Source organism: Panthera tigris, chromosome A3 (genome assembly GCF_018350195.1).
Source record: "Panthera tigris isolate Pti1 chromosome A3, P.tigris_Pti1_mat1.1, whole genome shotgun sequence".
NCBI lineage: Eukaryota > Metazoa > Chordata > Mammalia > Carnivora > Felidae > Panthera > Panthera tigris.
Genome location: NC_056662.1, coordinates 23,192,332 through 23,213,810, shown reverse-complemented (window position 1 = coordinate 23,213,810; position 21,479 = coordinate 23,192,332). Strand labels below are relative to the sequence as shown.

Genomic DNA, 21,479 nt, shown 5'->3' with positions numbered 1-21,479 from the left:
TCTGGAATCAGCCATTTCTCCAAGAAACCTTTATTCTTTTAGTGGAGAATGGTGTTTAGAAACCAGGATTTGGACACTGGGTTTGTTCGTTGCTGTTGGAATAATTGCTGCTCCCAGGCTCCCTCAGGAACAAAGCTAGGGTGTATGTATGTATGCATGCATGCGTATATGTATGACTCCCTCATGAACAGAGCTAGGGTGTATGTATGTGTATATGTAAGCATGCATGTATATACCCCGAAAGTTAGTAAAGGAAACCTCAACTAAAATTGGAGTTGGAAAGGCCAGTAGGGGGAGCTCTCACCCAACCACTTGTGGCCAGTTACCCCAAACTGGAGGACAAGTATCTTCCATCTCCCATAGGGAAGGTGTTACTACTTCACTACCTGGGCAAAAGGAAAGGAGATAATTCTGGCCCAGCAACAAACCCAGCCAATGGGAAGTGCTGTGGCTCAGCCAATGAGAAGCGATCATCTTGAACTCTTACTTTCCTCCCAGGAACTCTCACCTTTCTTTTGCTAATGACTTCCTTGCCCCACCTCTTCTCTGTGAAACCCTTCCATTTTGCATAACTCTTCAAAGCATCTCTGTTTGCTAGAGGAGGTACTGCATGATTTATGAATTGTTTGATAAAGCCAATTAGATCTTCAAATTTACTCAGTTGAATTTTTGTGTTTTTACCAGTGTGTGTGTGTGTGTATATATATATATATATATATATATATACACACACACGTATATTTATATCTCTGTTTCTGCATCTGTCTCTCTCTCTCTGTAGAAATCCATGAGTTCACACCAACAACTTTACCTCAAGTTTAACGCCAGGGGGTTTATTCCAGTTTTCTCCCTTTCCATACACTTAATTCCCTTCTTCAACAGAGAGAAACTTGGCTCTCAAGGTCTTCTTTGACCTATCCTCTTACAAGTAGCTAGTCTTCTGTAGTTGCTTCCATTCCCCCAACCCTGCCCAAGGCTTCAGTGCTACTTGCTATCCCACCACAGCCTCCCTTCACCCCCCAGGCAGATGCCCACCATGGCTGGCCCCACCTATGGCTTCTAGACAATCATTTAGGAATGGAGAGAAAAGGGGAACATTATTATTTTTAACTTAAAGAAAAATTGTGGTATAATCTACAAAACAAAATTTACCATTTTAACTATCTTTAAGTGTATAGTTCAGTGGCATTAAGTACATTCACATTGTCATGTAGCCATCACTACCATCTGTCTTCAGCAAATTTTCATCTTCCCCAGCTGAAATTCTATACCCATTAAATAATAACTCCCCATTCACCCCTCCTAGCCCCCGAGACCACCATTCTATTTTCTGTCTCTGTGAATTTGACTCTTGTAGGAACCTCATATAAATGAAATCCTACAATATTTGTCCTTTTGTGTCTGGCTTCTTAGCATAATGTTTTCAAGGTTCATCAAAGTTATAGCATGTATCAGAATTTCCTTCCTTTTTTTAAAAAAAAATTTTTTTTAACGTTTTATTTATTTTTGAGACAGAGACAGAGCATGAATGGGGGAGGGGCAGAGAGAGAGGGAGACACAGAATCGGAAGCAGGCTCCAGTCTCTGAGCCATCAGCCCAGAGCCGGACTCGGGGCTCGAACTCACGGACTGCGAGATCGTGACCTGAGCTGAAGTCGGCCGCTTAACCGACTGAGCCACCCAGGCGCCCCAGAATTTCCTTCCTTTTTAAGGAATATTCCATTATATGTATGTTGTGCATTTTGGTATTCATTTGTCAACAGACATTGGGTTTTTCTACCTTTTCACTATTGTAAATAATGCTGCCATGAACATTGGTATGCAGATATCTTTTTGAGTTTCTGCTGTTAATTCCTCTGAGTATATACCCAGAAGTAGAATTGTTGAATCATGGTAATGCTATGGTTAATTTTGAGCAGCTGCCGTACTGTTTTCCACAGTGGCTCTACCGTTGTACATTCCCACCATCAGTGCACTTTGGTTCTAGTTTTTCCCCATCCTTGCCAACAGTTGTTATTTTGCATTATTTTCTTAATGTGAGGTGTTAAATAGAAATTTTTAAGGTAAGTTACAAGTAGACAGGACATTCATATTTTCAAAAGATTTAGTAATCTAATCATTTCATTTACACTCACCACACACTACATACATCATTTCAGAAGGCCAACTGTGATCATGGTGAAGAGAAAGCAGGTTCAGCTAATGAGGTGGTTTGGATAAAAGGCCCCCAGGATGTTCCTGTGTGTGTGTGTGTGTGTGTGTGTGTGTGTGTGTGTGTTATTTTTTATTATGAAGTCTAGGAAGCTTGCCCTAATCTCTCTACTGACTTTATTAATTTCTTTTTGATAACCTTTTTTATCAAATGTGTTTGATCTTCGGGTAAAGATCTTTTGATGTTTTGATGAACTGGAGGTAACTGGTCTAGGGTGCTTAATCTGGCTGGATTATGTTTGCAGTTAACTCAGTTATTAGTAATTATTGTTTGTGATAAACCAATGTAAATTGAGAAACCTGGATACTTTATAATCCTTTCCCTATCTTCTCCTTTCATTTATTTTTATTCAATTGCAACCCTCCCAGTTTCTAGTTTTCACTGAACCTGTTTATAGTGTGGTGCTTTACTAGGAGCTGTGTTGTACTGCATTGATTTTGTTTTATTACTTAAAAATTGATATATTCACAGGTGCCTGGCTGGCTCAGTCAGTAGAGCATGCGACTCTTGATCTTGGGGCCATGAGTTCCAGCCCCATATTGGGGCTAGAGTTTACTTAATAAAAAAATTTGACGGGGGGAAGCCTGGGTGTCTCAGTTAAGCATCAGATTCTTGGTTTCAGCTCAGGTCATGATCTTACAGTTCATGGGTTCAAGCCTCACACTGGGCTCTGCGCGGACAGCATGGAGCCTGCTTGGGATTCTTTCTCCTTCTCTCTCTGTCTCTGTCTCTGTCTCTCTCTCTCAAAATAAATAAATTAAAAAATTTTTAAATTGATGCATTCATTTTAATAGGTGAGATATATATACACCCAGTATAAAATTCAAGTCACAAAAGAATAATTGTTATACTTCTTTTTCTCATTCTTTCCCATCCACTTTTAATTATTGTTGTTAGTTCCCTTTATATCTTTAAATATGCTTATACATCTGTTTCGTGGTTTATCAGGTTTAAAAGGCGTCTTAAGATTTACAGCTATAGGGGGGCCTGGCTGGCTCAGTCGGTGCACTCTTGATCTCGAGGTTGTAGGTTTGAGCCTCATGTTGGCATATAGAGATTACTTAAAATCTTAAAAAACAGAGATTTACAGCTATAAAAGTAGAAGAAACCCATGTACTTAACCCTTCCACTCTCTCTGTGTATCTCCATACCTGTTAGCTCTGCTATTTCTTGGTTCCATTTTAATTGTTCATTGACAACTCCTTCACTTGCTTTATGCGATCCTGACCTCTGCAAGGCTAGCGTCCTTTTTTGATGTTTCTGAAATTATCTTCAATTCTGAGGTGGGTTTTTTTAAAAAACAAAACAAAACAACACTTCTTTCCTGACCTTTGCCAATGCCATCTCCTCCAGTAGCTTCATCATCTCTTTGAACTCTCTGCACCTTTGCTTCAAACTCTTGTTTTTAAAATGTATTAAGCCCTTTGAGTTCTTTGTTGTTCATGATTATCATCTGTTTCATGTTAATTTTTTTTCTGATGCATGCCTTTTATCTGCCATTTGTTTTTCTTGCTCCCTGCCTCCTTCTCCCACTTTTCTGTAATATATAGGTCTGGTGCTATTTATTTATTTTAATTATAAATCCCCTTTAAATGAAGTGAGTTCTTTCTGAACCAGCCATTTGCTGGAGGTAAGCGTGGAGAAGGGACTGAAGTAGAATTCCAGACTGGCAGAAAGTGTCTTAGGGTCATTAGCAAAGCTCCTTCTGACAGGTTTTGTGTGAGTGAATGGGTTTAGTTCTTTCCTCTTCCGGCAGATAGAGCTTGGCAGCTGCAGGGCTGCAAAATGGCCTGTGTGCATTTCCCTGTCAGCCCACATGCCCTGCTCTCCTTGCCACATGCCAGTGGCACCAGGGAAGCTCGCAGAGCCCAGCCCTCACCATACCAGCGTTCTACAGAAGATGCTGTTGGGTCTGTCTTCAAGTGTTCTGACCTTTTTGGGAGAATTTGGAACTCTGCCAGCTCTCCCAGGGGCCTGCAGCCCCAGGCATTTTCTGTTGGCTCTAACCCCCTGACTTGCCATTTTTGCACAGGCCAACAAGATAGCTTTCTACTCTAAGCAGCTTCGCTGAGGGTTTTCTCTGGCCATGGGTTGCTCGGTCCAGAAAAGCTAGCGAGTGAATGCCACCAGGGTAGCCCTTAACCAATGGGACAGCTCTGAAGCATGCTCTGTGCAGTTTTACTAAGGTCCTGGCACATTGGAGCCCTATTTGTCTACAAGAGTGACCTGTTCATTAGTGTGGCCCTCTCAAAAATTAAAAAAAAAAATTTTTTTTAAGTTTGTTTGTTTAAGTAATCTCTACACCCAGTGTGGGGCTCAAACTCACCACCCTGAGATCAAGAGTCCCATACTTTTCCCACTGAGCCAGCCAGGCACCCCAAAATTCTTTCTTTTTTAAAAAAATATTTTTTCTTTTATTTTTAAGTAATCTCTACAGCCAACAATGGGGCTTGAATTCCGAGATTAAGAGTTGCAGACTCCACCCACTGAGCCAGTCAGACACCTCTTCAAAAAGTTTTTAAATATATGAAGAAGATAAGATGATTTTTCTCCTTAGCCACGTTAACAGATTATGGATTCTCTATTGACCATCTTTGCATTTCTGAATGATGTTATTTTTAGTAATCTCTACACCCAATCTGGGGCTTGAACTCATGACCTTGAGATCAAGAGTTGCATGTTCTACTGACAGAGCCAGCCAGGCACCCAAACTAATTCAAAATTTTTCAAAACTATCAAAACAAGCCAGCAGGCTAGTTATGGCCTGTGGACCACAATTTTGCAACCACTGGTTATATAGTCAAAGGACTTTAGGCCTGAAAGAGGCCGTATAGATCCTATATTAGGGGTTGCAAATAGGTAACGTGCCTGGCAGTTAACACGATTTTGTGAGGTGAGGACTTTGGTGAATTAGAGAGCCCATTCCCCAACTAAAGATAACCAAGTTAAGTTTTAATGATATTTTAACCAGAATACCATGTGAGTCAAATAAAGCAGTCTGCAAGCCCAATTTGGCCCATGGGTGGCTGGTTTGTGACCTCTGCCTGCTCAGCCTTACTTCCTGCCAGGACTCTGGGGCATCTCACATTCCAGCTACATCTCATGCTCCCTGATCAGGCCCTGCCCTTTCTTTAATTTATCTTTATAGCTTTATTGTAGTCCAGCTTTCTCTTATGGCTTTCTCTTATGGTTTCCATTTCCACCATATTGTGAACTCCTTGTGAACAGAGACCATGTCTTATTCACCTTTTCACGCTTTGTATGTAGTTGGAGCTCTATAAATGTTTGTTGCATAATTCTTACAATTAGCAAAACAAGGACCTTAAAAAGAAATTATTTGTAGAACTGACTCTAACTCAGTTTTTGAAAAAAATTTTTAAATGTTTATTTATTTTTGAGAGAGAGACAGAGTACAAATGGGAGAAGGGAAGAGAGAGACACAGAATCCAAAGCAGGCTCCAGGCTCTGAGCTGTCAGCACAGAACCCGACGTGGGGCTCAAACTCATGAGCTGTGAGATCATGACCTGAGCCAAAGTTGGACACTTAACCAATTGAGCCACCCAGGGGGCCCTCTGACTCAGTTTTAAAAGGAGGATGGGGTGCCTGGGTAGCTCAGTCTGTCAAGCGCCGGACTCTTGGTTTCGGCTCAGGTCACGATCTCATAGTTTGTGAGTTCAAGTGCCACATCAGGCTCTGTGCTGACAGTGCAGAACCTGCTTGGGATTCTCTCTCCCTTCTCTCTCTGCCCCTACCCCACTTGCATGTGTGTTCTCTCTCTCAAAATAAATAAACTTACAAAAAATTTTTTTAAATAAAAGGAGGAAAGTGAGGCCCAATGTGGTTAAGTGATTTACCCAAGATCACAGTAGAATAGGACCAATGCCCTTTCTAACATTCTATTCTGCAACAGTTCAATTATAAGATTAGAAACTTGGACAAAAATGACACTTTTTTTAATTTCTAGAGCTGACTTTAATGTCTGAGTCTCCAGCCTGCCTCCTTATAGACAACTTAATTTAGATGTCTTCAGGTAAATTGAGATCCAGTCCAGTAATTTTGAGGGAATGTAATTTCATGCTGATTGATTCATCTTAGGCCAGTTCAAGGTTCTCCAAACTTCCTGCCTCTTTCTCCCCAGTACTGATCCAATTCCCAGGGAAATTATACAACCACTGCTGGCAAGAGGTGAAGTAGGGAATGTCTACTTTCAGGGTCTCATCAGGTTCTTGGTCCTACTTACCAGTATCCTCCAATGCCCCCTTTGTGAGTCTGTCCTCGCCACATCACTTGCCTGTCAGGCAGCTCCCAGGACCCATCAGATACCTCCCTGTCCAGAGCCACCTCCCACCATTTCTCTTGCCTTCCCCATCCCCAGTGGTTTGTTTGAGAAATCCCCTAAACTTTTGTATTTCCTTCCTTAAGACCAGGTCTGTGGAAGGGGAGGCAAAAGCCCCACATTGCTCTTCTCTCTTTTTGTCTGAAACTTTCACGTACTCTGTTTTCCCTGAGTACTTTGCATCTTTTCTCCAGGTAAGGGGGAAAAAAACCAATTTGATCTCTTCTCATCTTTGTAAGTGGTTAGTGGCTCACCCTAGGAGTGGTGACCTTTGAATTGAGTAATTCAGAGCTTGGGTCTTATTCACCATCAGACTGTCTTCACCATGTTGTGTCCTTCCATTTGGCAGTCAGTGGGTAGAGGGTTGGCAGATAGGTGTAGCTGGTTAGGAATGGCAAATCATGCAGTACTTGAAGTCATCAGGGTTTTTTGTTCGTTTTGTTTCAAGTTTATGTATTTATTGAGAGAGAGAGAGAGAGAGAGAGAGGACAGGGAAGGGGCAGAGAGAGAGAGGGATAGAGAGAATCCCAAGCAGGCTCCATGCTGTCAGTGTGAAGCTCGACACTGGACTTAAACCCATGAACTGCAAGATCATGACCTGAGCCGAAATCAAGAGTCAGACGCTTAACTGCCACGCAGCACCCAGAGTCGTCGTTTTTTATTGAAGATTCTTGTATGAGAGCAAATTGGGATGATCAACTGCCATCTTTAATCTAGTAGATGGCAGTACTTTAGATCCTATATTCTTCTCTACCTTTGGAAGGACCTCAGAGTCATTGAGTTCTAGCCACCAAATTCCTTTCAACATTTTAACCTCATTTAGCCAAGGACTTCTGATTTTTTTTCTTTTTAATGTTTATTTATTTTTGAGAGAGAAAGAGACAGAGTGTGAGTGGGGGAGGGGCAGAGAGAGAGAAGGAGACACAGAATCTGAAGCAGGCTCCAGGCTCTGAGCTGTCAGCACAGAGCCCGATGTGGGGCTCGAACTCATGAAACATGAGATCATGACCTGAACTGGTCAGACGTTTAACCGACTGAGCCACCTAGGCGTCTCTGGAGGACTTCTGATTTTCTGAGTGTTCCTGATTTGCTGATTTAACAAGATTTGTAGGACAGTGCCATACAACAACACTTCAGGGTCTGCCAAGTTCTAAGCCTCGGAGTGCCCCCTAGGCTGAGGTGTTGGGTGCTCCTCCTCCCAGCCCAGAAACCTCCTACTTCCTTTAAGACGGCCCCATGATTGGCAGTCAGTTAGCTACTTGGAGCCTCAGTCTTATGTAGGGACTGGGTAGGAGGCCCCTCACCTTGTGGTTGTTGTGAGGATAAATAAGATAATGCCTGTTGGTGCTCAATAAATATTAGACTCCCAGATTCCAATTCCTTCCCACTGCCTTCTCTTCCAGAACCCTCCATTGTGACGTAAGGAGATTCTGAGAATGAGATTTTCTCAGAACTCAAGGCTTTCAGAAGCTGTTGGTAGGGTATGAGGAGTGGAGAGGAGCTTCTACCTTGCCACTGCAGGAAGCTATTTGTTTCTAATATAAGTGGATTCTTTGGGAAGGATTTGTGGTCCTACCCTTGAACGGCAAAGGGGCTCGTTATGCCATTTGCCAGCTCAGGAACCATGAGGAGATATAGAGTGTCTTATTCATGGCAGATCCTGAAGAAGGAACTGGTGAGGAGTGTCAGGGGTCCTGGGAGGGGAGAGTGGGAGGTTGCACAGACAGGTATTTTGAGGAAGGGAGAGGCAGGTGTAGGAGGGGGCCCACCCTGCACCTTTTGGGGTTACAGCGTGGCACAAAGGGTAGACTTCCATGTTAGGCTTCAGAAAGACTGAATCCTGACCCCTTCCTTTCCTCTTGACAATGGGCTTACCACAGGCTACACTCCAAGCCCCTAAGAACGGCTCTGTATCCACCTTTCCTGCTATTGTGAAATCCAGAGAGAATAAGGCCTGGCAGCAGGACAGAGTGATAGGTTAAATTTATGGACCCTGGAGCCAGACTGCTGGGTTCAAATCCCTATCACCTGTTAGTCCTATGACTAATATTAGTATTAGGCAAGTTACTTGATTTGCTGTGCCTGTTTTTGCCTCTGTAAAGGTGATGATAGTATCTACTGAATTGATTTATTGTTGAGGGCTAAATGAGCCAATACATATAGAGGGCTTAGAATAGTGCCTGACAATGGAAAATTGGTATGTGATGAGTATTAATTTTATTTATAAAAACTTTCTCCATATTTCCTGCAGATATGTATTTTTCAAAGAAAACATTACAGTTACAGGTGAACCTTCTTACCATCCCATTCTGTTCCTCCTCACTGGTGACCACTTTCCTGAGGATGTGTACCCTTCCTATCTGGATTTAAAAATTTTATTACATTTGTATGTATTTGTAAGCAACATAGCATGTAGCACATTTTTTTAAGTGGTATCAAAAATGGCATCATTTTTCAACCTTTTTTTCACTCAAAATTTTGTGTGAGCTTTACCCACATAGACATACATGTACAAACAACTCTAGTGCTATGTTCACTCCTCTTACTGTCTTATAATGTGTTGATACATTCAGTTGTTTTCAGCTTTTCCCATGGGAAATGCCTTCCATTCCCCAAATCTGGTAAGCATAAAATGGTATCGTTGTCACTTTAACTTACTTTCTGTTATCTCTAGTAATGTTCCTCCCCTCCCCTTCCCACCCCCTTCCTTCCCTCCCCCCATTCCTTCCTTCCTTCCTTCCTTCCTTCCTTCCTTCCTTCCTTCCTTCCTTCCTTCCTTTTCTTTCTTTCTAATTTAAGGTTTTATTTTTAAGTACTCTCTACACTCAACATAGGGCTCAAACTCACAACCCTGAGATCAAGATTTGCATGCTCCACTGACTGAGCCAGTCAGGTGCCCCCAGAATCTTTCCTTCTTTCCTTTTTTTTTTTTTTTTTTTTTTTTAATTTTTAAGTGTATTTATTTTGAGGTGGGGGGCAGGGAGAGAAGGAGACAGAGAAACCCAATGTGGGGCTCGAACTTACAAATGGTGAGATCATGACCTGAGCTGAAGTCAGATGCTTAACCAGCTGAGCCATTCAGGCACCCCTTTCCTTCCCTCCCTCCCTTCCTTGCTTCCTTCCTTGCTTCTTTCCTTCCTTCCTCTCTTTCCCTCCCTCTCTCTCTCTCCTTCCCTCCCTCCCTTACTTCTTTCCTCCCTTCCTTCCTTCCTTCCTTCCTTCCTTCCTTCCTTCCTTCCATGTATATTTTTAAAAGTTTATTTATTTTTAGAGAGAGAGAGAGAGTGAGCAAGCGTGAGAGGGGCAGAGAGAGAGGGAGAGAGAATCCCAAGCAAGCTTCACACTTTGAGCGTGGAGCCCAATGTGGGGCTCAATCTCATGAACCTGAGCCAAAATCAAGAGTTGGATGCTTAACTGATTGAGCCATCCAGGCACCCATTTCTTACCCCCCCCCCACAGCCCTCCTTCCCTTCTTCCCTCCTTTCTTTCTTTCTTCTTCTTCATCTTCTTTTTTTAAAATTTTTATCTAAGTAATCTCCACACCCAATGTGGGGCTCAAATTCACAGTCTCGAGATTAAGACTAGCATGCTGCTCCGACTGAACCTGCCAGGTGCCCCTCTTTTTTTAAAAAAAAAATTTTGTAATGTATATTTATTTTTGTATATATATATTTTTAATGTATATATATTTTAATGTATATTTATATACATTATTTTATAATGTATATATATTTTATATATATAATGTATATATATACATATATATGTATATATATTTTATTTTATATTATATAAATATAATAATGTATATTTATTTATATATATTTATATAATGTATATATATATTTAAATATATTTATTTATGTATATTTAAAGAGAGAGAGAGAGAGACAGAGCATGAAGCAGGGGAGGGGGAGAGAGAGAGGGAGACAGAATCTAAAGCAGGCTCCAGGTCCCAAGCTGTCAGCACAGAGCCTGACGCAGGGCCCACAAGCAGCGAGATCATGACCTGAGCCGAAGTGAGATGTTTAACCAACTGAGCCACCCAGGCACCCCCGGGTGCCCCCTCTTTTCATTACTTACAGGTAATCTGAGTTTTCCTTTTGCATTACCTATTCATATCCTTTGTTCATTTTTCTTTTGGGTTATATGTATTTTTCCTTTGATTTATAGAATTCTTTAAAATTAAAAAACAGTTTGGGATAGTAATTTTTTGTAATAGCTATTCTTTGTAATTTTGGATAGTAATCCTTTGTTGATTATGTGCATGGCCAATATATTCCAGTCTTCAGTTTGTCTTTTCATTTTATTTATTATGTCCTTATTAACAGAAGTTAATAAAAGTTTTTAGCTTTTGAATTTGTTTAATTATAGAAATTTTCAAGCACAGAAGTTGCAGTATATGTAATGATCACCCCTTAGATATAACAGTCAGCATTTTACCACATTGACTGTACATATTTGTGTTTGTGTTTGTGCATAGGTGTGTGTTTGCTGAATCATTTGAGAGGAAGATGCATTTTTTATGACACTTCTTAAAAATAAAGACATAATTACAATGTCACTATAATATTAAGAAAATTAACACTAATTCCCTAATATCATCTAATCTCTCGTCATATTCAATTTCCTTATTTGTCCCTAAATAATGGCTTTTACAGCTTGTTATTATGAATCAGGGTCCAATCAAGGTTCATGCTTTACATTTATTTGTATGTCTCTTAAGAAACTGGGTTAGTTGACTTGTAGATTGCCTCACATTCTGGATTTGTCTCTGTGGTGTTGAACTTGTTTCCCTATGCCCTGTATTTTTACTTGGCAGGCAGAGGGTGACTGCCCTTACTCCCAAATTCATACTGGGATAAAGAGTCTGATTTGTTCTCAGTTCCAGTTCCAAATTCCCAGGTTCAAGGAATGCGTGGAATCGATGACCCAGCTTGGATGAGTGATTATATTAGTTTCCTATCACTTCTGTTAACTAAAATATCACACAATTTAGGGGTGCCTGGGCGTCTCCATCAGTTAAACGTCCAACTCTTGGTTTTGGGTCACATCATGATCTCGCGGTTTCATGAGTTTGAACCCTGAGTTGGGCTCTATACCAGCAGCACAAAGCCTGCTTGGGATTCTCTCTCTTTCCCTCTCTCTCTGCCCCTCCTCCACTTGGGCTGTCTTTGTCTTTTTCAAAATAAATAAATAAACTTAAAAAAAAACATATCGCACAGTTTAGTGGCTTAATACAGATTATATTATTTTACATTGGCTGGAAGTCTGGCATGGGTCTCCCTGGGCTAAAATCCATGTATCAACAGGGATGCATTCCTTTCTTGAGAGTCTAGGGAAGAATGCATTTCCTGGACTTTCTAGCTTCTAGAGACTACTTATATCCCTTGGCTCACGGCCCCCTTCCTCTGTCTTCAAAGCCAGCAGTGTTGCATCTGCTTGACTGTTCTTTCCTCAGATCCATCTAATTCCAAAATACAAGCTCTTTGCATCACTGTACCCTACTGTTATTTGTGCTGTTTTCTGGACCAAAGTGAAGGACTTGGTATATAACTAGAGCTGGGTTGGTGAATATTTTACATGACCAGCTCTTGGGGAGGGAGGTGCTCCCATTTGTAGTAGTTATCTGTTTCTGCGGCATAAATACTCCCCGCTGTGGTCATTTTTGGGCTACCAACATGATTTGAACAGGCTTGAAAACTTTCCGAAAACATAACCATGGCTCTGGCACACCACTCTTCCATCTCACCTTGTTAGCAATGTCCAGCGTGCTGGTGGCTGTTAAAAACAAATGGTTTCTACGATCTTGTTTGTTTTGTTTCCACAGGGGCTGTACCGGCTCACCAAGGATATCATTGTGATGATCCGAGTGTGTAAAATGTTCCGCCAAGGCCTTGGGGGATTTCGGGAATATCAGATCATTGAGACTCCTCACAGAAAGCACCCTATCTTTTCCTTCTGGGATGTAAGCAGCTGGCCTTGGCAGGATTATGAGGGCTTAAGGGGGGGGTCCAATAAATAGCACCCCACTTCCTAGTCCATATTCTGAACCAACAGGAGACAAAGGGAAAGACAGATAGGAGACCCATCTGTCACTTTTGTTAACAATGGGACTTCTATTGGAGAAGTGACTTATATCATCAAGTGAGAGGATGACCTAGAACTACATCCCCAAATTAGACAACCTTATGTGCCCAGAGACAGTGCTGGACCAAGGCAGGCCTCCACTGTGGACCAGGACTTCCTGCCCCACATTCACAACAGAGGAGGACAGAGCAGAATGTGGGCTCAGAGGGACAGAGAAGGAATGATCACACCCAGTTTTTCTTTCCAAAATTCACCAAGGAGTTTAAGTCACTCCTTCTCAATGTGCAAGAAAGGGGCCGGTAGTGTTCTACCAGTGCAACTACCTCCATGTAGAAAGAAACATCCGGAGTGGGGAAGAAGCTATCTCCATATCAGTGGGAATCAAAGGAGCCAGAGAAATCCAGAAGTCTCATTAGAGTCCGGGTTTTCTGAATGCCTACCACTGTTCATCTTCTCTATCTTCTTTCCTGTCCCCCCCATTTAAACAAGGGAACACATGCATGGCCCTGCTCACTCTGGAGACCATGCTGTCTAGATTTTCTAGAAGGTTGCAGTTTATGCCAGTGATAGCTCATGTGCCCTTTTTAGCTCAGAAAAGTTGATCACCTTCTGTTAACCTGTTCTGGATCCCCAAAGGTGTCTTCATTACCATCCAGGACTCCAAAGTTTTTCCCAATCCCTGGATGAACTCTGCCCATTTTCCTTTTGTGCCTAGAGTGACTAGATTCAGCCCTGCTTCCTAACTCCACCCAGTGATTCAGTCCAAGAATTTGCCCCAAATGGTTTCTGAAGGAGAGGGATATGGGCAGTGCTGATGAGTGAAAGAAAGGCAGTCTTAGATTGGTCTTGAAGGGGCCAGCAGGTATGTGGGGCTGAGTTTAAGATGTAGCAGGGAGTTGGGGCCTCTGGGTCTGCAGAAAGGAAGAGAATGCCGTATCTAAAGACATTCAAATTCATATATTAAAATTTTTTTAATATTTATTTTTGAGGGCGGGGAGGGGAGGGACAACCCACAAACTGTGAGATCATGACCTGAGCTGGAGTTGGAAGCTCAACCAACTGAGCCACCCAGGTGCCCCTCAAATTCATATATTTTAAAGACATTATTCTGGCCAAACCAACTGAGTCTGCAGCCAGATTCTGCCCTGTGGTTGGGCCATAAGTTGGGAGGGGATGAAGTGGAAGAATTGGAACCTGAGAGACTGAGGTTTGCTGTCAGCAAGGACATTCTGACTCAGGGTGTCATCATGCAGTGGTAACGGGAGTCTTTGTTTACCAGAAGACTTGAGCTGGTGCCTGGGCATTTGGAAGTTGAAGACCCAAATCAGTCTTGTCATTGGGGAAGTGTGAGGCCAAACAACATTGCCTAGGCAGGGTGGCCTTGAGCAGAGCAGAAGCCTCTCAACGGCAGCCTATGGGAGTCATATGTGCAATGGGCAGAGAGCTGGGGGGCCGGAGTGTAGGGTTGGGTAGAGAGACCAGTTTTCATCAGAGCATGTGAATTCATATCTTTCTGAGTACCACTGCTTTCCTTCACTGGCCTTCTTGAGAAGCACCATACAGGTACACAAGCTATATATGGGGCAGTTAGGTGGGGAGGACCTGAGGTATGCCTACCTAGACAGATGGGTGGGGGTCCTGGTTTGGCTCAGATGGTGGTCAGGGCCTTGTTTGTCCCTTTCCTTCTCCCCAGCTGCTCCTAACATATCCTCCCCCTTCTCTCTGCCTCTTCCTCTACCTTTCCACAACTCCCCTGCATCCATTAGGAGATAGAGTTGGGTTGGTTCATGCCTAAGATCTCTTACACCTCCTCCTCCTGGCCATATTCTAGAAGAAGACTGTATACTCAGTGTGTGATCCTTGGGAAGGTTCCTTCACTCACCTCAAGTTCAAAATGGAGCTCAGTAATACCTGCTTTGTCCTAATGATGAAATGGAATAAATAAGGAAGAAGCACATGCTTGGCTCCTTATAGGCACTTGGTGAAGATTGGCTTCATCGGTGCCTCCATTTTATCCCTTTTTGTCCCTCTCCACTTTCCCATTTGCTTCTTTCCCCCTCTTTCTTTTCTCTTTCCATCCTTCCTCTCTTTATCCTCCCCCAGCCCATATTTACAATGACACATTGTCAATTCTGGGCCTAAGTCTGGGTCTGAATTTGGGCCTTTGAGGTAGATATGAGAGGGCCAGCTGGTAGAAGGGTTCCTGTGGCTTCCTGACCACCATGGGGATGGGGACGCCGGAGGGTTTAAGTGCAAGATTTTAGGAGCACTCTTGCTGATTCTCTTTCTTCTTCCTCATTCCTTTTTGTTCCCCCCCAGAAAAGGAAGCAAGGCCGAATCACATTTGATACCATGGACTTTGTTGCAGAGGAGGTATGTATAACTCTGACCTTGCTGGCTGGGAATTTTCTTTCTGCATGATGGCCTGGAAGTAGCATTGGGCTGAGTATCAGGACAGCTGGGTTTAGTCCAGGTTCTGCCATGAAGCCAGTGTGTCATCCTGAGCTAGCCTCTTAGTTTCCTCATCTATAAACTAGCTGGTCTCAGTGATCCCAAGATCCCAGTCCTGACTTTCCAAGGCTGTGAACCCCGCCCCTCCTCTGAACCTGTTGTTGCCTTAGAAGCTGAGCAGAACCAGCAGGGAAGAGCTCCTGTACTTGGACCTGTGGACACACAGCCAAAGGCAAAGCAGAGGCTGTGAGAGCTCCAGGCAGAGGAGAAATAATCAGGGTGGTGGGAAAAGCCCAGGCTTATGTGTGAATTCTGACTCTTTCAAGTTTTCTTTTTTTAACAATTTTTTTTAACGTTTATTTATTTTTGAGACAGGGAGAGACAGCATGAACGGGGGAGGGTCAGAGAGAGAGGGAGACACAGAATTTGAAACAGGCTCCAGGCTCTGAGCTGTCAGCACAGAGCCTGATGCGGGGCTTGAACTCACGGACCGCGAGATCATGACCTGAGCCGAAGTCGGCCACTTAACCGACTGAGCCACCCAGGCGCCCCTCTTTCAAGTTTTCTGAGAGACACTGGGTACACCTGTCTCCCACATGGGTATCAGATGGCCATTCTGGGGAGTGAATGACTCATATCTGGGTGAGGCTTTGGACATGTGACTTGTTCTCTGAATTTCAAGAATTGTTATCTTCCCAGTTTCTTCCCACCAAATCTTGGATATTAAATTAAAATTTTAAATTTAATTTAAATTTTAAAGGGGTCTACCTATTTATAGGAAGGATTTGAAGTTCTTACCAGTGAGACCTGACTTGACCCTGGCCTGGGGTAGCCATGTTGGTGTTTCTCTCAGGGATGGGAGGATAATAGTTTTGTAACTGGTATCAGGACCACCTGGGCCACTCTCTCCCCCTCTCCCTCCTTGGAGCCAGGGTACGGCTTCTGTTGCCTGTTTCTCCTGGGCATGATCTACTTTCTCATGCCCCATGATGTTAAGTCAACCAAATTCTGGGTTTGTTTGTTTTTTTCCAACTTTCCAGACTGGCCGGTGTCTGACACTGGACATTGATGGTTATCCAAGCTTTACTCTTGAGGCAGGAGAAACTCTGAGAGCCACAAAATTCCAAAGATGGAGGCAGTTCTGTGCAGGGCAGCAGAGAGAGAGAAGAGGGCACAAAGGAAAACATCCATTGTATAGGCAGGGCCTCTCAGCTTCCTCTAGGAGTTATCTAACTCTGGCTCTGATTACATAAACCTGCCCTTTGAGTGACTGACTGCTAATGGGCACTTGTTTTCTTTATGGAGTGATGAACTGGTTCTGAAATCAATTGCGATGATGGTTACATAACTCATAGAGCCTTAAAATCATAGACTTGTTTGTTATAGCAGTTGTGAGACACTGGAAACAATGGGTACATTTCAAAAACATAGTGAAAAAAATTGGGGGAAAAAGCAAGTTGCAGAAACCATATCTGAAGTCTGACATTCATGTAAATAAAAAATAAAGCAACCATCTATACTGTAACCCTCTATACTGTGGCTGTATGTATATGCATGAGTATATATTAATACATAAAAAGGGCAAACCCTGGTGGTGGAGAGCAGATTTGAATTGGAGGTGGTACGGTAAAAGGAGATTTGTAAGCATGTATATTGTTCTGATTTTTAATGGAAAACTAGTGTTATTTTCAAAATTTTTATTTATATATAAGAAAAAGGCCAGAAATGAGTATGCCAGATGTTAATGGCTAAATCTGGGTGGTAGGATTATGGGCAGTCCCTCTTTTTTTTCCTTAATCCTTCCTGTATGCTAGTGGAACACAATGAGGTGTAGCTGGCCTGAAGCAAGGGAGGCTATGAACCCCTAGAAGCAGGTAGGACCCAAGTCTCCCCAGCCCTGTTTGAATTATACTCCCTTTTCCCCAGACTTTTTTTCTTCTCTTCTCTTCTCTTCTCTTCTCTTCTCTTCTCTTCTCTTCTCTTTTCTTTTCTGTGCTTTTCTTTTTTTTTTTTTTTGAGGTCTAAGCTTAGATCTGTGTTTGGTTGTGGGGATACTAGGTGGTGTAACATCCCCACCGATCCTCAAGGAGCTAAGTAGAAATTAAGGTGAGGTAACTTACCTGGCAAGTTAAATAACAGAATAAGTTTTATAGGAATCCAGAGAAGGGAGTCTCTGAAGACTGGGTGTGTCAAGAGAGATTTCCTAAAAGAATTAGGGCCCCTCGTGGACCCAAAGAATCAGTTCTGTTCATAGAAAGCAGAGGGATCTGTGTTTTGTCATAAATCAACCCTGTAGAGGAATCTCAGTGGGTTATTGATAGCAAGAGAGGGTTAGGAAGGAAGAAGATTGGATTCAGACCTTAAAAATGGCCAACACTTCCATAGTCCTCACTGGGAGCTGGGCCTATTGTAAGCCCTTTACATGTATTAGCTCTGCTATTTATACAGTTAGGTTCTGCTGTTCTCAGATAGGGAAGGCTCAGAGAGAAGTGACTTGTCCCAGGACACACAGCTAGGAAGGAGCAGGCCAAGGTTCAAACCCAGGTACCTGGCACCAGAGCCTGTGCATTATTAATCACTGAGAAACACTGCCCTTGTGTGTGAACACGCAAGGCTTCAGATCTATGGTCCAGAACTCATCATGTCCCACTTTCTTTTGGCTTCTGTGACAACTACGTTTATGTAAGTCTTCTTACATTCATTCTTTCCATAAATTTTTATTTTTATTTTGTTGAGTGCCTACTACCTGTGAGACATTATTCTAGAGTGGGGTAAATAAGATAGATGAAGCCACTATCGTGTTTATATTGGGGCTTGTATTCTAGAACACCTATATCCAATGGAACTTTCTGAGATAATGGAAGCATTCAGTTGTCTGTGTTGTCCTGTATAGTAGCTAGCAGACACATATAGCCCTTGTGGCTAGTGTGACTGAGGAACTTTTTTTTTTTTAAGTTTATTTTTTTTTAAGTTTATTTTTAGAGAGACAGAGACAATGTGAGTGGAGGCGGGGCAGAGAGAGACGGAGATAGAGAATCCCAAGCAGGCTCTGTGCTGCTAGTGCAGAGCTCGACATGGGGCTTGAACCCACTAAACCACAAGACCATGACCTGAGCTGAAACCAAGAGTTGGACAGTTAATAAACTGAGCCATTCAGGTGTCCCCTGAGGAACTTATTTTTTTAATCTAATTTAGTTTAAATTTAAATAGCCACACATGTGGCTAATGGCCACCATATTGGATAGTGCAGTTCTAGAGTGAGTGAGGCAGGGTGTGTGTGTGTGTGTGTGTGTGTGTGTGTGTGTGTGTGTGTGTAGGAAGGGGAAATGACAGATAATAAACACATTAACAAAAAGGAATAAGGTCATTTCACAAAGTATTAATTGCTTTGAAAGAAATGATTCAGAGACTACAGACTGCTGGGAAGGGGGCCTACTATTCTAGGTCAAATGATCCATTAGGGACTCCCTGAGGATGTGGTAACATAGGGACTGAGAACTGAATAAAAAGGAGGAAGCAGCCATGTGAAAATCCAGGAGAAGGACATTCCAGACAGAGGAAACAACCCAAGCAAGGACCACAGGACAGAAGTGAGCTTGGCACCTGCAGGAGATGGGTAGAAAGCTAGAGACTGGAGAACACAGGAGAGAGGCAGGAGGTGAGTTTGTGAGGAGTAGGGAGGGTAGGGAGTCAGACCATGTGGGGCCCCTCGGCTAGGGTATGGAGTTAAGATTTTATGCTAAGTGCAATGGACAACCAGAAGGGGTGTTAACAATTCAAGTACCACTTTCCCAGCAGGTGGGAGTGGTGGGTGAATGGGTAGATCTGTCCGCCCTCTGGTCCATGAATCCTGGTTCACCAGCGTTAGTTTCTGTGGGTTCTCTTTATTCCTTAGTCTCCTATAGCATGCTAGGATATAGGCTGAGGCGAGGGAGGTCTCCCCTGACTGCAGTATGCATATGCTAGAGGCCTCTGGAGCCCAGGAACCCCATATTGACTCGGAGTGGTCACTGAACGGCACAGGCAGTATAGTTGGAGTTGCAGATACGGGCATGGGCATGTAGCAGATCTAGCTTATGATCCTGCCCGAGTGTCTTTATCTGTCAAATGGGAATAGTAATTGTGCCTCATTTCTTGGGCTGGGCAAAGGTGCAGTTAGATGGTGCATGTAAGATGCATACCCTGATGCTGGGCACACAAAGCACTCATTACGTGTCAGCCACTATTGTATCGGGGGTGGGAAAGCATAAAAAGCAGGAGTGTGGGGAGTTGCCCACTGGCCCCTGGGGCATTCTGCTAGGTCTTGTGTGTCACTCTGGCCCTCTCTTCCCAGGGTCACCTTCCTCCAAGGGCCATTCAGATCATGCAGAAGCTGCCTTCCTGGAGGACAGAGCCTGAGATCCAGGCCCTCTATAACCTCCTGCAGGTTCTGAACAGCTACCGCAACTACTCAGAGCCCCTGCAGCTGCTCCTGGCCAGAGTCATGCGCTTTGAACGGTTAGTGAGGGGCACACCCCTTGGCACCTGTGCCGGGCTGGGCAGGAAGAGCCTTCCTGACAAGGCCATGGCAGGTCTCTTAGCGTCTCCATGGCATTTCAGCCGTGTCTGTCAGTTCAGTGCTGTCTGCCAGTTCACCTTAGTGCTCCTTGGTATTCTTGTGGCACAGTTGATCTCCTTCATTTACTGAGAGTCTACGAGAATTAAGGAGCCACTGAATCTGGCAAGGGTTTGATAGGAACCTCAGAAAGGATCTGGCCCAATTCCCTCCTTTTTCAGATGAGGAAACAGGTTCAGGTAGTAAGAATGACTCATGCTCTGTCACCCACGTATTAGGGAGTAGAGCTGAGACTCAAATCCAAGCCCTAAAAGCCACAATGGATCACAGGTGATTGTCCTATGTCCAGATAGGAACCTAAGGTAAGAGTGTGTGAACTTGGATAAGAAAAAAACTTGTATCTGTTTTCATTAATCCCTAACTAAAATGTATCATTTCCTTCAGTCATGGATGTATGTAATGAACCACTACAGTATTACCTATTCCCATGACTTTTTCTCCAAAAGAAATCACCAATATTACACATTCATGTTGCTGCGGGTTTCTCAAAAAATAATTTATATTCCTCACCTCTTTGAAATTACGGTAGTAATTAGATCTGCTGCTAGATCTGGTTATTCAGTGCCTTAACATGGCACTGAATATGTGGAATGGTTGCTATACCATTCCACAATTTGGATTTTAAAAGGTAATTTTTAATTGTAATTCTGCTGTATTTTATTTTATATATTTAAAACATTATTCTGTGAAGGCTTCACCAGATTGTCAAAGGATGCATGGCACAAAAAAGCACTATGTAAATATCTGGTACTAGAAAAGTCTAAGAGGTGTGTGTGTGGAAACATTGTCTTTCTCAGGCATTTCAATGGCTTAAGAGGGGAAGCACAGCAGAATATTTGAGGTAAGGCCTGTCTTAAAAATCTAGGATGTGAAGACACTTGAGGTCTTTGCCCTGGTATCTTCCTTTGTGGAGGTCACAGGTCACATAATCACATGTGACTATGACCCACGCAGGATTTGTTTCACAGGTAATAAGCCCAGGAGAGGAGGGGACGCTCCAGCTGGCTTGGCCAAAGCAGATTCAGAGAAGAGGTGTCATTTGAGTAGGTATATTTGACAAGTAGAGGTGTAAGACAAGAACGTTCAGGCAGAAGGAACCATCTGCTTTGTTCTAGCTCAGTGAAGAAGAGCAAGTCACCACTGTCTTAAAGTAAGATTCCATAGCAGGCAGAACATGTCATGCAAAGAAAAAGAATCATGGAGGTGGAGGTAGAAGCTCTGTAATTTAATGCTGCAGCTGCCACTCTGAGGTGCGACCTCAGGCAAGCTGCTTAACCTTTCCGAGCCTCAGTATCCTCATCAGTGCAATGATCAGTGCAATGTTAAAGTTGTCTTTGGCTACTTGATATTTTCTTTTCTTTTCTTATTTTTTTTTATTCTCAAGTTAGTTAACATACAGTGTAGTCTTAGCTTCAGGAGTAGAACCCAGTGATTCATCTCTTACATATGACACCCAGTGCTCATCCTGAAAGTGCCCTCCTTAATGCCCGTCAACCATTTAACCCCCCCATCAACCCTCATTTTGTTCTCTGTATTTGTCTCTTACGGTTTGCCTCCCTCTCTGTTTTTATCTTATTTTTCCTTCCCTTCCCCTATGTTCATCTGTTAAGTTTCTCAAATTCCACATATGAGTGAAATCAATTGGCAAAGAAGATGTCAAACTTTCACTCTTTGCAGATGACGTGACACCCCACATGGAAACCCGAAAGACTCCATCAAAAAACTGCTAGAGCTGATACATGAATTCATAGGAGATAAAATCAATGCACAGAAAC

At 42.9% G+C, this 21,479-nt stretch overlaps 1 protein-coding gene across 3 annotated transcripts in view; it reads left to right on the top strand.

The window, feature by feature from the left end:
* The first annotated feature begins 8,036 nt into the window (after positions 1-8,036).
* CNBD2 (cyclic nucleotide binding domain containing 2) overlaps positions 8,037-21,479 on the top strand; it is a 50,776-nt gene continuing 37,333 nt past the window's right edge. Inside the window, exons 1-5 of one of the 3 annotated variants that reach the window (XM_042980492.1) lie at positions 8,037-8,223; positions 9,122-9,169; positions 12,379-12,516; positions 14,958-15,011; positions 19,423-19,586. In XM_042980492.1, the coding sequence (XP_042836426.1) occupies positions 8,149-8,223; positions 9,122-9,169; positions 12,379-12,516; positions 14,958-15,011; positions 19,423-19,586 (479 nt within the window). In that variant the 5' untranslated portion in view covers positions 8,037-8,148. The remainder of the gene's footprint in view (positions 8,224-9,121; positions 9,170-12,378; positions 12,517-14,957; positions 15,012-19,422; positions 19,587-21,479) is intronic. The other 2 variants (XM_007073633.3, XM_042980493.1) reach the window with 2 other exon arrangements.